At 34.8% G+C, this 16,832-nt stretch overlaps 1 protein-coding gene across 1 annotated transcript in view; it reads left to right on the top strand.

Moving 5' to 3' along the window:
• The window catches only part of LOC132554497 (serine/arginine repetitive matrix protein 2-like), a 39,410-nt gene that overhangs the window by 9,649 nt on the left and 12,929 nt on the right, over positions 1-16,832 (top strand). The window contains exons 5-19 of the mRNA XM_060218807.1: positions 1,489-1,570; positions 2,237-2,334; positions 2,708-2,825; positions 3,405-3,492; positions 4,266-4,354; positions 5,126-5,189; positions 7,635-7,726; positions 9,306-9,380; positions 11,272-11,384; positions 11,572-11,734; positions 12,224-12,337; positions 13,169-13,237; positions 13,968-14,084; positions 14,465-14,500; positions 15,527-15,649. Coding sequence (XP_060074790.1) covers positions 1,489-1,570; positions 2,237-2,334; positions 2,708-2,825; positions 3,405-3,492; positions 4,266-4,354; positions 5,126-5,189; positions 7,635-7,726; positions 9,306-9,380; positions 11,272-11,384; positions 11,572-11,734; positions 12,224-12,337; positions 13,169-13,237; positions 13,968-14,084; positions 14,465-14,500; positions 15,527-15,649 — 1,441 coding nt within the window. The remainder of the gene's footprint in view (positions 1-1,488; positions 1,571-2,236; positions 2,335-2,707; positions 2,826-3,404; positions 3,493-4,265; positions 4,355-5,125; positions 5,190-7,634; positions 7,727-9,305; positions 9,381-11,271; positions 11,385-11,571; positions 11,735-12,223; positions 12,338-13,168; positions 13,238-13,967; positions 14,085-14,464; positions 14,501-15,526; positions 15,650-16,832) is intronic.

Raw genomic sequence — 16,832 nt, 5'->3', positions numbered from 1 at the left:
ATACCCTTTACCCCTTCTTCTGTCACCTTGCATGCCTTTCCTGGGGTACCCCATTATTCACCCCTCCCCAGGTACCTTGTACTGTCATGTCCTTGACTCATATTTTTTCCTTTGGGACTTCCTCAAATTTTAAGAACCCACTAAAGAAAAATTTTAAACAACATGTCCTGGAGTGTACTTAAATACATGAAGCAACTGACTTGTTCAATACTTGATTTGGCTAAAGTCATCAATAAAGCAGTCTAGAACTGACACATAAAATGCAGTTATCATGAGTATGACTTAGAACATGCACTGATTGGGAAAGACTGTGAATGCATGAAGAGTGCTATAAAATGCTCTCATGGATAAAAGTGACATACTGTTTAGTGTATAAAACAGTCTGCTGACACTTTAACTGAGAGCTCAGTGAAGTGATATATTTATCTCTGTAACATAATGCCCTTGTGCCTCACTAATTGGTTTTTAATTGATAGACTGATTTGTATCAATGTTTGCCAGAAGCAACGACTTCTGTAGTGGTATTTTTATCAAACACCTGACTTATCCATTTAATCATTGTGAATATCCCACTAGATATCTAATAACCAAGTTCCACATTGTACACTTTGAACCCAGATCTGTATAACATTCCACACTACACATTGAACCCAGATCTGTATGACATTCCACACTATGCATTGAACCCAGATCTGTATGACATTCCACACTGTACATATTGTACCCAGATCTGTATGACATTCTACACTGTACATATTCTACCCAGATTTGTATTCCACACTGTACTCAGATTTGTATGACATTCCACGCTGTACATATTGTATCAAGATTTGTATGACATTCCACACTGTTCATATTGTTCCCAGATCTGTATGACATTCCACACTGTACATATTGTACCCAGATTTGTATGACATTCCACGCTGTAAATATTGTATCAAGATTTGTATGACATTCCACACTGTACATATTGTACCCAGATTTGTATGACATTCCACGCTGTACATATTGTACCAAGATTTGTATGACATTCCACACTGTACATATTGTACCAAGATTTGTATGACATTCCACACTGTACATATTGTACCAAGATTTGTATGACATTCCACACTGTACATATTGTGCCAAGATTTGTATGACATTCCACACTGTACATATTGTACCAAGATTTGTATGACATTCCACACTGTACATATTGTACCAAGATTTGTATGACATTCCACACTGTACATATTGTACCAAGATTTGTATGACATTCCACACTGTACATATTGTACCCAGATTTGTATGACATTCCACGCTGTACATATTGTACCCAGATTTGTATGACATTCCACGCTGTACATATTGTTCCCAGATCTGTATGACATTCCACACTGTTCATATTGTACCAAGATTTGTATGACATTCCACACTGTACATGTTGTACTGGGGTATTTATATTTTTAAGACATTTCACACTACATATTTTACATTCAATTACAGGCTGTTCTATACCTTATCTGTTGTACTTTGGTGTCAAGTTTTATCCAGTAGACCCATGCAAATTGAAGGAGGAAATTACAAGGTAGGTTTATGCACTTAAAAATGTTAATATGACAATAGATTTGAAGGTAGTATGTCATTATAAAATGTAAAGGTTGTATTCAATCTTGCTGTGGAATCACTCTTGTTTCCATAAGAAAGGTAGTACAGGCCTATTAAACACATATCCTAATGTCATTTACAATCACCCTCCATATATATCAGAATTACATGTACTGGTATATAGAGGTATATAGTACTTAGCATGTTAACTTTGTCTCTGAATGAGAAAGTCTAGAGATTAATCATTGTTTGATGTAAAAAGCACAAATACAGACTTGTTTAATGCATGTTTCACTTAATTAGTTATTAATGAATGTATACATTTTTTTGTTTGCTTGTAGGTAACTAGAAAGTCATTTGATGAAATTAATGAAGTATGAGTTAACATACTTAATCTTCATTACATTTTATAAATACAGAATTTCTGTTGATATTTAGTTAACTGGACCTAGTCCCTACTTACACCATGAGGTTGAGACTTAATTAAGAGAAGTTAAGTGTATGACTGAAGACAGGCTGTGTTTGTTAATAAATCTGCTTTGATATTAGCCATTAACAGCTCTTACTGATACCTAATAAGTTGCATGTTTTAACAAATAATATCGCGATTCTGATACTCAGGTAAGACTTGTTATTATTTGGACAGGTACCAGTTTTACCTGCAGGTGAAACGTGACATTGTTCAAGGTCGCCTTCCAGTGACCTTCGAAGAAGCTGCTGAACTCTTTGCTTATGCCATCCAATGTGAGTGAAAACCAACTGTTGATCAACAGGACTTTTGCATCAAGGATGTGTTTGGATGTGATGAGGAGTCCAATCGGACAAGCTTTGATTAAATTTTGATGGGGAGTCCAATGAAAATGCTAGATAGATTGAAGTCACCACTGCTTGATGTTAATGTGCCTTTGCTGTAGCATAGATAACTTTTGGCATATTTTTTCACTTGAAGTGCATGTTTTCACAGTAGGCTTTATGTTAAATGAAAAAAATGATGGGGAAAAAGGTCTGTTGATAAAGGAGTGAAATTGAGTGTAGTTTCATACTCTGAAAGCACATTATTTTGAGTACAATTTATTTTGTCACAAATGAATTTGTAATATCTAAAATATGTTTGTAGCGGAGTTGGGAGATTATGACCAGCGACTGGCACAGGGTTATGTGTCGGAGTTTCGTTTTGTGCCCAACCAGACAGAGGAGTTGGAAGATACTATATCAGCTTTACACAAACGTCTAAGGTAGGTAACTCTTGCCTGTTCCCAACACTTCATCTCTAGAGGAGTTAGAGGATAATATATCAGTTTTGCTCAAACATCCAAGGTAGGTTACCATTGTCTGTTCCCAACACTTCCTCTCTAGAGGAGTTAGAGGATACTGCATTAGCTTTGCTTAAACATCTAAAGTAGGTAACTCTTGCCTGTTCCCAAAACTTCCTCTCTAGAGGAGTTAGAGGATACTATATCAGCTTTACAGAAACATCTAAGAAGAAAACTATTGCTTGCTCCCAACACTTCCTGTGTCCCCAGTATCAAACCATGATACATACATTCATTATACTTTGTTATTTCAAGGCTTGTCCTAAACAATTCTCAAACTTTGTGATTCCTTCAGCAGAGCCATAATCATTAAGTATCTCTCTTTATTCATTGTCATGTGGTAAAAAAAATTCAGTGTTTATATATTGTCAAAAAATAGTAGATCACATGTCAGAACAACCAATCTGTGCATTACTAATTATGTCTGGATACAGAATCAGTTATCTGTTTTGGATATAAAAGGTTCTTATGCAAACTAATCACTTATGTATATGTTTAAAGTGGTCTTCGACCTTACCAAGCAGAACACAAGTTTCTGGACAAAGTAAAATGGTTGGACATGTATGGAGTCGACCTTCATCCAGTAATGGTAAGAAATGATATTTGTATTCTTTTCATAGTCAGACATTCGTCATGAGGAATATGTATATAACATGGTAGCTAAGGTGCTCTGTTCCAATACTTTAATTAATTACAGTTATAAATCATCTTTTCTAATTTTAAAGTTTTCATTTTTCTGCTGTACATTGACTTGCTATATTTTAATGGAATAAATTGATTCACAAGGGATACAAACAAAATGCAGAGGGGCACTGTACATGATTTTTTAACTGGAGTTGGGGGGCTATGTTTTTGCACCTTTGTCTGCCCATCTTTTCGGCCTTCTGCTATCTTATCAGGGCTCTATGGCCTTTACTTCCTGTCACTGAATTTCCTATTTTGGGTATGGGTTCACCTCGGTAAGGTGGAGTTAAGTGTATCAAAATTAGGCCACTCTGGCCTACATTTTAACCTTTGACGTACATCAAAGAAGAAGTTTTTCAATGCTCTATCTTCTGCCCCACTAGTCACTGAAACTTCGTACTTGGGGTATGGATTCACCTCGAGGAGGTGACATGTCGGTGAGGACTGTAATTTGCCCAATAGACTTGTTAAGCTACATGTACATATTGTATATTATAGATATAAGAAATATTTACCTTCTTCATCTATTAAGAGATAAACACAAGGAAAAGTTATCATGCTGAAATAACACCTTAGCTATATTACCTAACATCTGTTTGTTACTGACCTTCACTCTATTTGTATGTATCTAGACCATCTCCACTGTACGTAAATAGTCATCACACTTGATTTTTGCAGGGTGAAGGAAACACAGAGTATTTTCTTGGACTAACACCAATGGGGATTGTAGTTTACAAGAACAAGACGAAAGTGGGCAACTACTTTTGGTAACTATTCAAACATTTAAAATTTCCTTTGAGATTTCAGTTGTGATGCTAAAATAAATTTTCTTCTCTTGTATAATCTCATTAATGCTCTGTATATTGTATATATATGAATTTTATTTTTATATACAAAAACAGCTCTTAGTAACTTGTAATGGACGAGGACTATTTATATGGGTGAAATGTGTTACTTGTTTGATCTTTCTTTATAAATCGGTTTTGGCTGCCAAATACCCATTTACACACTGATCTTACCTTATCCTCCATTTGATTTCAATGGTTTTAATTGAAGTTAATAGAATTGACCTTTGCATGTCAATTTATTTGATTTGACTTCTGAAGCTATTTAAAATTGTTGCTCTATACATAAGGAGCTTAGGACAATACAAATCTGTAGTTACTGATCACTATTAAACTTAACTTGAAAACACTGATGATTCTGACGAAGTTTGCTCTGTTATGTCAGCATTTGAGAAACTTTGGGGCTCTTTTTTGTAAGGATTCGAGAAAATATGATAAAACATTTTGTATTTGATGAAATATTTTGAACATTTTGATATTTCTGACTGCATATTGCTTACCTCTTTTAAAACTGAAGTGTCTGTTATGGTAAAGTAAAGGAGAAACAAAAATCAAATCAAACGAGTGCCAGTCTTCTTACTGCCACATTCAACCAGTGATCAAACCATCGCAGTATAGTCTGATGCCATTGAATGAATTACCATGCACAGTTATGATACAGATCATACATGAAAAGGATTGTATGTTTTCCAGGCCAAGAATTAACAAAGTTACCTTCAAAGGGAAAATATTCATCATCAAAGTCAAAGACAAAAATGTGAGTTGGACAAAATGTTTAACTAGCTTAAAAGCAGACATTTAAAAGTATTCATTTTTAGATATGATTAGAGCCCAGATCATCTGAGCTTTAAATACATATTAACAACAGGTAAACTATGAGTAAACTAACAAGTGATGTATGTTCATAATGTGTTCGTGATACAGTATTCATAATTACATCAAGTTTTTCGTTTTAACATGATGTAAGATTTGTATGTAACAGTGACTCGTTAACTTGAGATCTACACCCCTATGATTTTTTACCTATCCCATTATTTCAATATATGGTCAGTGACCCAAGTAAGGCTCATATGATACTTTATCTACCAATTATTTCTATATTTGGTCATTGCCTTAGGAGACCCCTATGATACTTTACCTATACCGGTATTTCTATATTTGGTCATTGCCTTAGGAGACCCCTATGATACTTTACCTATCCCAGTATTTCTATATTTGGTCATTGCCTTAGGAGACCCCTATGATACTTTACCTATCCCAGTATTTCTATATTTGGTCATTGCCTTAGGAGACCCCTATGATACTTTACCTATCTCGGTATTTCTATATTTGGTCATTGCCTTAGGAGTCCCCTATGATACTTTACCTATCCCGGTATTTCTATATTTGGTCATTGCCTTAGGAGACCCCTATGATACTTTACCTATCCCTGTATTTCTATATTTGGTCATTGCCTTAGGAGATACCCCTATGATACTTTACCTATCCCGGTATTTCTATATTTGGTCATTGCCTTAGGAGACCCCTATGATACTTTACCTATCCCTGTATTTCTATATTTGGTCATTGCCTTAGGAGATACCCCTATGATACTTTACCTACCAATTATTTCTATATTTGGTCATTGCCATAGGAGACCCCTATAATACTTTACCTGTCTCGGTATTTCTATATTTGGTCATTGCCATAGGAGACCCCTATGATACTTTACCTACCAATTATTTCTATATTTGGTCATAGCCTTAGGAAAGACCCCTATGATTCTTTACCTACCAATTATTTTTATATTTGGTCATTACCACAGTAGACCCCTATAATACTTTACCTATCCCGGTATTCCTATATTTGGTCATTGCCATAGGAGACCCCTATGATTCTTTACCTACCAAATATTTCTATATTTGGTCATTGCCGTAGAAGACCCCTATGATACTTTACCTATCCCGGTATTTCTATATTTGGTCATTGCCTTAGGAGACCCCTATGATTCTTTACCTACCAATTATTTCTATATTTGGTCATTGCCATAGTAGACCCCTATAATACTTTACCTGTCTTGGTATTTCTATATTTGGTCATTGCCATAGGAGACCCCTATGATACTTTACCTACCAATTATTTCTATATTTGGTCATTGCCGTAGAAGACCCCTATGATACTTTACCTTTCCCGGTATTTCTATATATGGTCATTGCCTTAGGAGACCCCTATGATTCTTTACCTACCAATTATTTCTATATTTGGTCATTGCCATAGTAGACCCCTATGATACTTACCTATCCCTGTATTTCTATATTTGGTCATTGCCTTAGGAGATACCCCTTGGTATTTATTTCTATATTTGGTCATTGCCTTAGGAGACCCCTATAATACTTTACCTACCAATTATTTTTATATTTGGTCATTACCACAGTATTAATACTTTACCTATCCCGGTATTCTATATTTGGTCATTGCCATAGGAGACCCCTATGATACTTTACCTACCAATATTTCTATTTTGGTCATATATTACTTTACCTATCCCGGTATTTCTATATTTGGTCATTGCCTTAGGAGACCCCTATGATTCTTTACCTACCAGTTATTTCTATATTTGGTCATTGCCATAGTAGACCCCTATAATACTTTACCTGTCTTGGTATTTCTATATTTGGTCATTGCCATAGGAGACCCCTATAATACTTTACCTGTCTTGGTATTTCTATATTTGGTCATTGCCTTAGGAGATACCCCTATGATACTTTACCTACCAATTATTTCTTTATTTGGTCATTGCCTTAAGAAAGACCCCTATGATTCTTTACTTGTCCTGGTATTTCTATATTTAATCAATGAAAAGCCCTCATGATTCTGACTAGCCCTAAACTACTTTGATTGGGTCAGTGACTCTGGTGAGGCCCCCAATAATTATGTATTATTTATGTATGGTCTGGGATTCAAGCAATGATTATGGCCTGATGAAATGCATTAACGATTCAGATCTACCAGTCCCCACCTAGTTCAGTTGCTTTGAATGGCATGTGATGGGCCTCTCTATGTTGTTCAGTGAGGTAGCCACCAGCTAGCCTACAAGGAGACCCCTTGCTCAAAATCACCCTGGCTGTTCAGGGGCAATATACTCAGTAAACAAACAAACTTAATCTCTGTTTGTCAAAAACATTTTAGGTACACGTAATTATATGACATGGCTACTTTTCAGAATGATGAGCATACCTATGCATTTGAGGTTATGAGCAAGCTTGCCTGTAAACACCTGTGGAAATGCTGTGTGGAACACCATGCGTTCTTTAGGTGAGAAGTCAGTAATGGTAGATCTTGAGAAGGCCATCTTACAAGCCCTGTGTGGTCCGATGGTTTCTGTTGTACAGGTTCCACAGGTTTGTATGTAGAATTGGGCGGTGAAATTATACATATAAACAGTATACCTAGCTTGATATTAACAGTCTCTGTCTTCCTGCTTTCTATATCAGGTTATTTCACCTACCTATATATATATATAGGCTTGGAATATTATGCTGTTATATATAGTCACCTCAATCAGAGCTGGGAACAGGATTTATATAATATGCACCAGTAGACACTTTGCTGACAGTAATGCTAGGTTCTTTAGGATGATGTTTAACTGCTGGCTGTAGTCCACTGTAATCATCAGATCTGTTGGGTATGGTAAATCAATATTTCTTTAAGTTCATATACTATTCAAAATACTCTTTATTACATTATAAACCTCTGGCTTATATAGAAAATGCAATTTTAAAGTATCAGCAGCATATTGAACATTTACCTATAATATCTTGTGTAAATGACTAATTGAATTTTCTCTGCTCTGTTAAATACCTTTGTAGCTATAATGTATCCTGTCGGAAGAAAACTGGTCCAAATCAACAAGGGTAGTTTTACTAAGGTTAAGGTTAAAATCATGTTAAGATTCAAAATAGAAAAAAGTTTTGATGTTGGAAAAAAATTACTTTGTTGTAAATGAAGTTAATTGTAACACTGGGTTATAATCCATGAAAACCTAACATTGGTATGGGTTGCTGTTTGTTGAACTATAGACAAGAAAAGAACTCTTCTGTAGACAGGTTACACTGTAGTGACATTCATGTTTAGGCATCAGCTCTATTGATATACACATTGTACTATTTTAATTGCTCTCTGTCATGTGATCTCAGTTAATGTTATGTTAAAAATCTTACAAAATCTGTTTTAAAAATACAACACAGAAATGTTGTTTACCATTCTGTAATAGAAGACATAGTGTACATTTCAAGAGCCTTTCAGAAATATCAAGTCCAGCTTACATTTAGGAGAGTGGTTAAAATGGATTGATGATTCTGTTACATACTAGTGTCTAAGTATTATAATTCTTCAAAATAACATGTTTTAGAATAATTTAAGCCATCTCATTTCATCATCTTAACCATCAGAAATCAACTTCATCATTCATATTGTTTATCATCAGAAATCATCTTCATCATTAGTACTGTAAATCTCTTGCCATAGAAAATATATGTCATTGAAACTGACTTGTTTGTTGAATTTCATGATTGAAGTAATTAACATCTGACAAAAATCAAATGTAGCCATTAACTGACAGATAATTTTCAATATTTGTAAATTTTACATAAATGCTATGATTTGGCAAGAGATTTGTAGAACTATAAATGTGAAAGCTGTCCTCTCTGACACCAGATTGAACAATCATTTTGTTTGTGAAGAAAACGTCCTCCGTTAACGTATGTGAGAAAGTTGATATTTTATCAAATTTTGGCTGGTAATAAGAATATAAAGGTGTCAGATAGGTTTTACAGCTGTTTATACCTATATCATCATCACACACCTGTATCATCTCTCCATTGTTTTGTACTAGACTAAGGCAGGCCAGTGACTCCTATGCTAGGTCAGACTACAGTTATAGACCTACCTCCCGTAGTCGGCGCTCCAGGTAAGACCATGCTTCCTCACACCCTCACTCCGGTAATGGACCAACCTAATCCCAGACAACTTTCATGTACATTGGTTAGAACTGGGTGATCGTCCATCCAACTGGGTGTACAGGGATGTGTTAGATTGTGTTGTGGCTTTTTGACTGTGTGAGCAGCTTTATGTGTTAAAATAATTATACAGGTTTAATTAAAACTAATATGTTGATGTTTGATGTGATTTTTTCTTTAAATGTCTTCTGTGTACTGTGATAATTTTTGACGAGAAATTCCTCCATTTTCAATGAGGTGGTAATCTTTGACAAGACGCTCCAATTCCAAATGGGAATGTTAAACAGAAGTTTGTAGACCATTTCAGGTGGTAAGGGGTACATGATTATAACACATTTTGTTAACACAGAGGTGATGGTAGCTTTCACTGTTGGCTTACCCTGTTTGCACTGTTCCTTACAAATATATATTATCCCTATAATTTCAGTTTGATTTTTCTAATGTTCTCACTGAAATTCATTTTCACAGGTTGGTTAACATGACATTAAGTAATTTTTCTACTATAAATTTGTTTCTAGAAATACTTTAAGTTTTGGTATTATTAAGGACATGTATGAGATTTCTATGTGATGAGAACCAATTTTTCTTGGAAAATAAGAAGAGTTCACAAAAACGGACATATCTTGTTGATTTACTGGACCTTTGGAGGGTAAAGCGCTACATTAATATACTTTGGTATACTCATTGTAAGTGAAAGAAATATTGTATACAACAAGTATGAGTTGTTGTGACCTATTATCACCACACTAAAAGACCTATTCTAACGATGAATTCACCTGTTCTGTAATTACGTGTATTTTGTTCACTTAGGGTTTAATGGTAAGGCTTATAGTAAAATGCTGCTAATTAATATGCAAAACCCGACAATTTCAGAAAAATGTGGAAACACTATGCATGTTTTACAAATTACAAAGTAATTAATGCCATCTTCAGAACAATAAATTTATGGAAATCCATATATAAATTTTGCAGGTTGTAATTTCTGTGACTGCCTGAAGTGCCTTCCTATGAAATAGTCCATTTTTTTGCAGTTCACATATCCATCAAACATTGCAAGTGTCACTGCTGTATGTCTTGGGACATTTTTTGGATATGTAAGAAGCAATGTTGTCAGTTTGTTGTTTATGTTAAAATCAGCCATTATAAATTTGTCTTCGAAGAAACATTAACTTGAGTCAGTCCTGGCTTTTAGTGTGTAGTCTTGGCGAAAGTTCTCCCTAAGTCAATCAAAAGACCTTAAGGGGTTACATTATAATGCTGAGAGTTGAACAGCTAGATATATTGACCTCTAACTCAGTAAAGGATGTTAGGTGTGGTTAAGACTATAATATATATATTGTATTACCTTGTACCAACAGTAGCAGTGGAGACATTTCTCAGTTGTGTCGGAACAATTGCCATCATATTAACAGAAATTAAGTTGGAAGCTTATGTAAAGAAAGCAGTAAGAAACATCGATCACAGGGTTATTGGCATCACATTGAGAATGTTTGTGGAATTTATTTTTTGTTACCAACTGTCCATACACTAACATGATTATGAAAATTGACTGAAATTTAACCCAGTACAATCATCTATCTTTGAGAATATATTTTAATGATATAAAATACATTGGGAAGTAATCACACATAGTACTCTATTAAAACTCATTTATTTTGGAGATCTTTTCACTTTTACCGCAGGTAATTTGTATGTGAATTCTCATTTATTTACAAGTTCATCCTTTTATCAACAGACAAAGGGAGTTCATCTCCAGCATCATATATATATATATATAGTAGAGAATTTTCTTACTGGCTTCAGCTCACTGTGTCTAATACAATCAGGATTTATTTCTTACAGTGGTCGTCATGAACGACTGAATCAGACAGAAAGTGATCGACGACAGCCTAATGTGAATCGTGTCCCTAGTAAACGGCATCAGCGGAGAACCTCATCAGATTCCAGACTCAGTGGTAATACTTCTCTAAGTAATGTTTCCAGTATTTACTCACTATATTGAAAAGAATAGTTCAAAAAGTTTTCAAGTTGAAGTGCCAGTTTCAAGTCGCAATATTGGTCTGAAATGACTTTTAATTGAGGATATGCCATAAAATAATAGTAAAATAAAAAAAAAAAAGATAAGTAATTGCTCTCTTCCAGTTCATGGAGAAGGGATACCACACCTTGCAGCAGGGATATCAGTGAACCGTATTGCCATACCTCCCCCAGACAAAAGTACACGTCACAACAGAAGTCTGCCAGACCTCCAGAAGGGCTCTCCTAAAAGTACTCGCTCAGCTCCTTGGGAAACAGATGTAGAAGCGTATGTATCAACTAGTATAGGGAAAGTCATCAGGATGTTTGATACGTAATCCCTACAAATGTTATATATTCCAACCTTACGTATCTGTACAGATAAACTTTTACACTCAATGTATCAAACTCTCTGAGAAAGCACAGTGCAGCAAAGTATATCTCATGAGGCCCTCCCGATTCCAGCTGTAAATGGGTCTTTCCTCAACTTAAGAAGGTGGATGATATCATTGTGAAGCATTCTCTATCAAGATGATGGCCAACAGTAGACTAAATATTTAGTATGTAAAATGAAAGTATATTGCAATCTCTAAAATACCGGTCAGTTTGTCCACTCATTGGTAATATACAGCAACTGAAAAAACATTCTTTCTGAAGTTAGTATTTATTTATGTCTCTACGTTGTCTTTAGGAAAGTCATTGAATCTGTTATTATAAATTATATGTGTGAAAAGATTAAAATATTGGTAGTCTTACTGATGGTTGTGTTGATCTACAGGGGTCTGTATACGTCGGGGAGAGACTCCCCAACATCTATGTACAGTGATGCCACGAGATCCTATCACAGAAGAGTAGGACCACCTAGTGATACAGAAAGTGGATACCGCAGAAAGTAAGTGTTCAATATCAAAATGTCATAGTTCTATCTCACCACCACTAGTCCAGTGGTCCCATTAATCTTCACATTTCTTGTACATATTGGCTTTTTTTCTAGACAAAAATAGTCCTTAAAGGCTAGTAACCTAGCTGTCTAGTCAGTCTTGGTCCTGTAATCCAGTGATTTAGGTAATATAGGCACTTCTTCCATGTGTATAGTGTGGCCAAAATAACATATTCATTGACCTTTGTCTTGTGTATTCAAGTTGGCTAATCACATTCATGAATTTCCGTGTGCTCTCTGGTACATGTGACAGGGAAATCTCCTTCGCCATTCAGCGCTAGATTTTTTCTGTCTTCTCCAATCTGCCTGGTACTTTTACTAGATATTTGTTGCTAAGTGATGTCACAATTATGATGATGTTATATTCAATTGTCTCTCTGATGCACAAACAATGTAATCAAATCAGAGATTTTGACACTAATGCATGAAAAGAAGAACCGGTCACCCTTAGATATTTGAGATCAATTTATCTCCTGGTGACATTCTCAAACATTTCATTCTCAGCTTTGCCTTGAATCAGATTTCGTTACCACATGATAGCCCTTGACTGAGATTTTAAACTTAGTCTAGTACTTGATGAAGATGTGATGTCTAGGTGTGATTGGTCTGCCTGTTCTCATTGTATGAATGCTGTGTGTCTGTTGTCCCTGTATGAAAATAAGGTAAAGAATTGTGAATGTGACTTTTGGTCTACATAAATGATACCCAGACATTCTGATGACAGCACTTGTCTGTAAATGTTTCCATACATCTAGTGATATAACATGTTGTGTTAAATTACAGACATATGTACTTCCCAAGGGGAAAAGGATCTGACAATGAAAGTGATGTTTCGTTTTCCCGAAGAAGAAGGTTTGTATTGTCAAGTCTCTCGATGATAGGCTTGACCCAAGCATATTATTTATATTTAATTGTTTTTTGTTTTATATAAACACATTCAAAATCTTCAAAAGGTATTATGATATTACTTTACCTCTCTAAAGGTTATATCTAATCATGTCAGTGAACACTGTGGGTGTTCAGTGCAACTGTTGGTTAAAGTTTTACACATTACTTCATTCCAAACAAACAAAATCAGAGATGTTCATGCTAAGACTAAACTAATGCTAAAGAACTTAGTTATACACCCTGAATTTGATATCATTACTTTTCCTGTATAGATATATGTAGTCCAGGTATTGATTCATTTGTCTGTTGAAAATTCCTTTTGGAAAACTCTGTAAAATACACAATTGCACCTGTGAAAGTATGTCTGCATATATATTAATAGCCTGCAAGTACTATAGTCTTTCAGTAAAATATCTACCTGACCACACACCCCCCACTCCCCATGACCCCCCTGCAAGGACATGTCTGTCAGTACTTAAGTCTGTTTCAGTCAAATATATACCTGATCCCCCATGATCAATCAACCATCCAACCCCCCCACCTCCAAAAAAAAAATCTATCCCTGATCAGGTTTCCTGCCCATTTATCCTTGAGCAAATTACCAATTCAAGATAAAACCCAGAGTCCTGGGGTTGGATAGATATTTTACTGTATAGCCCTACAGTGTTTTTACCTTACGTCACTGTTACTACAGGCGAGAGATTGATAGTGGAAGTGAGTCTGATGTTTCCCCATCACGTCCCCACCGCCACAGACCTAAGAGCTCAGCAGATGATTGGTTTGAAAGTCAATGGAAAGAAGCCATGGAAGGGTAGGTTATTAGTAGAAGTAGAATGTAGATTTGTAGAGAAGAACTTTTATTGTCGGGTGTACTTTTGAATGAATCAGCCTGAAATCGCTTTTGAGATTGGAGGTATATGTACTGTTATACTATAGCTTTAATTTTTACTATGAACAAATTCATAGTAATGTTGTATTTGTACTACTGTGAAAGTGGATGATTCTCTGTGAATCAGATTTAAGATTTCCATATATCATGTTTCAGTGTAGTGGTATATTTATATATTTATGGAGACTTGAATTAATACGAAAATCATAAATATGTACAAGACACTGTGATAATATCCACCTCCACACCTAACTAGTTTCCTCCAACAGATGAAAAAGTTAAACGATATGCATGTTTTACAGGATGTATATTCCAAACAAGGAAAATATGCCTAACGGGTAAGCTGTACGGTTTGGTGTTGGGCTTGTTGATATTCATTGTACCTTTATTTGTTTGACATTGTAACCTGTTCTGTCATATCTTAATATGGATTATTATTAATTCTATACTTCGTGTGTTCCATTAATTATTATTTCCAATCTGGGGTACATGCTGATCTTGATTTCCAGTATGTCCCAACATTAAAACAGTATATCAATTTAATATAGTTTCATCGTGATTGGTTTTAAGGAAAGTTTATTTCATTTTAAAATCAACAACAAACCATTTCCATCATTTAACTGAAAGATGATTTATAAGAAAAGAGGAATTTTTAGCTATGTTAACTGATCATTTGGGAAAACTCTATTAAAAATTTTCTCTTTTGAGACAAGTTTTTTTTCTCAAAAATGGCACTACTTCCTTGCTCACGCACATGCCTGGAATGTAATGGACATTTTTCAACATACCAAAAAGTTAGTATAAGCACAGAAAGGATATCATATTTGCTTTTAAAGGCCGTTTTGGAAACTCCTCTTTTGAATGTGATATAATTTCCCAGCATAAATCTGGAAGTACTCCACCTGGAATATCTATAAAGTCACATTTATTATGCATGTATTGCTATTCAGCATGATGTAGCAAGCACTTTTATGTGTTGTTTAGTTTTTTAAGTACCAAGTTTTATTTTTTGTTATTTTTTTCAGGATTCAAGTGATTTTGATAATTTGTATATGATAATAATGATACAACATGAATGTTACAGACATATGCTGACTTGAGATAAACTATGTCTGAAAATACTTTGATAGAATAATACATGTTTATAGTTTCTTTTCACAGGTTTGAAGACATTACATAGACATAGCATTTTTAATTTCTGTGATTGAAATTCGATGGAACACATCTAATGTTTCCTTAAACTGATATAGATAGAACATGCTTATTCCATAGACAGATTTGGACTGGCTGTGTTTGTAGTTTGGACAGAACAGTAGTCATAAAACATTATTATGTATAAATAGTTCCTTTGTTTATTGTTTCAGTGGTGGTTCGTCTGTACATTCTGCACCCACTGGGGACTTTGCTGCCAAGCGACGGCGGCGACGGCGCAGTAAATCCCCTGCTAATAAACAACAACCTCCAGAAGAATTAAGGCAACATTTTGAGTAAATATTTCATTGCTTTGACAATATTTCTGAACATTTGTACCATTAATCTGTAATTAGATCACCTGAGACAAAGTCTCATGGTGACCTACTGCGATTACTTTTTGTCCGATGTCATGTGCCTGTAAACTCTTAATATTTTTGACTTCACATATTGATCTTGGCTGACCCCCAGGGTTTGATGGGCACGGCCAAAAGGGGTCAAATTGACTCAAATTTCAGAAATCTTCTCAACATCTAGATAAGGTGGAATCAAATGTATCTCATGAATAGAAGCATCTTCTGGTGCTTTTCCAAATTTGTGAATTTCATGGCCCCAAATCTCATATTTTTTCCTGGGGAGGGGGTAAAATTTATTATAGTTTTATTAGAAAATTGAAATTTTTTTTAAATGTTTATTTTCCACTGGAAGTAACTTTGTAGGAAATATTGATATAGAATGACAGGTTTAAGGATATGCATATACTGATACTGGCTGGCTGACCCCAAGGACTTAAATTAAGTTACTTAAGTCTTACAATCATCAATGTCACAGTTTCTTTTTTGTGACACTTGAAAACTACTTACCCTATAAACTTTATATTGAATATGGCGTACCTCATATGACCGTCAAGACCGCTGGGCCTCTTGTTTTTGATACCAAAACTGTTTTAATTGATTGGTAATACTAACATAATACTGCAAATCACTTACATTTCATGTGGAATTTATTTGCATGGAGATAGGCAAAGATAATCATATCGTAAATTCAAATTATGTGTTGGAAAATAATTCATGATGGCATTTGGTTAATGTAAACAATATCAGAATCAAGAAGAATCCTGATCTCTAATACCAAATCATTCGAGAAGTTTATTTCTAGATTAGCATTGGTGGAATCATGTATTCACAAATATTTCTGAACAGGTAATAAATAAGTTCGCAAAATAAACTGTCCATGAAATCTATGTGATTTACAGTAAGTTGATTTTTGTGTGTAATTACTTCAATTTTATTTGAATATTTCATTGTTGTGCATGTTGAAACGATGTATTGAAATTTGCATGATGTTTGAATATATGAAAGTATTTCAAGTAAGTTGAAATTGAGCTGTTTTTTAATGTGGTGTTGTAGTTGATATTAACCTGACCCCAAAGACTTCTTAATTTTCACATTTTATAGTCAGAAGATAGTGTGAGTCAAC

The sequence above is a fragment of the Ylistrum balloti genome, unplaced genomic scaffold, assembly GCF_031769215.1.
Source record: "Ylistrum balloti isolate Yb309-2 unplaced genomic scaffold, AGI_CSIRO_Ybal_v1 Utg369640, whole genome shotgun sequence".
In the NCBI taxonomy this organism is placed as follows: Eukaryota; Metazoa; Mollusca; class Bivalvia; order Pectinida; family Pectinidae; genus Ylistrum; species Ylistrum balloti.
The sequence above is the reverse complement of the archived record's forward strand: the minus strand, read 5'-3'. Positions and strand labels throughout refer to the sequence as shown.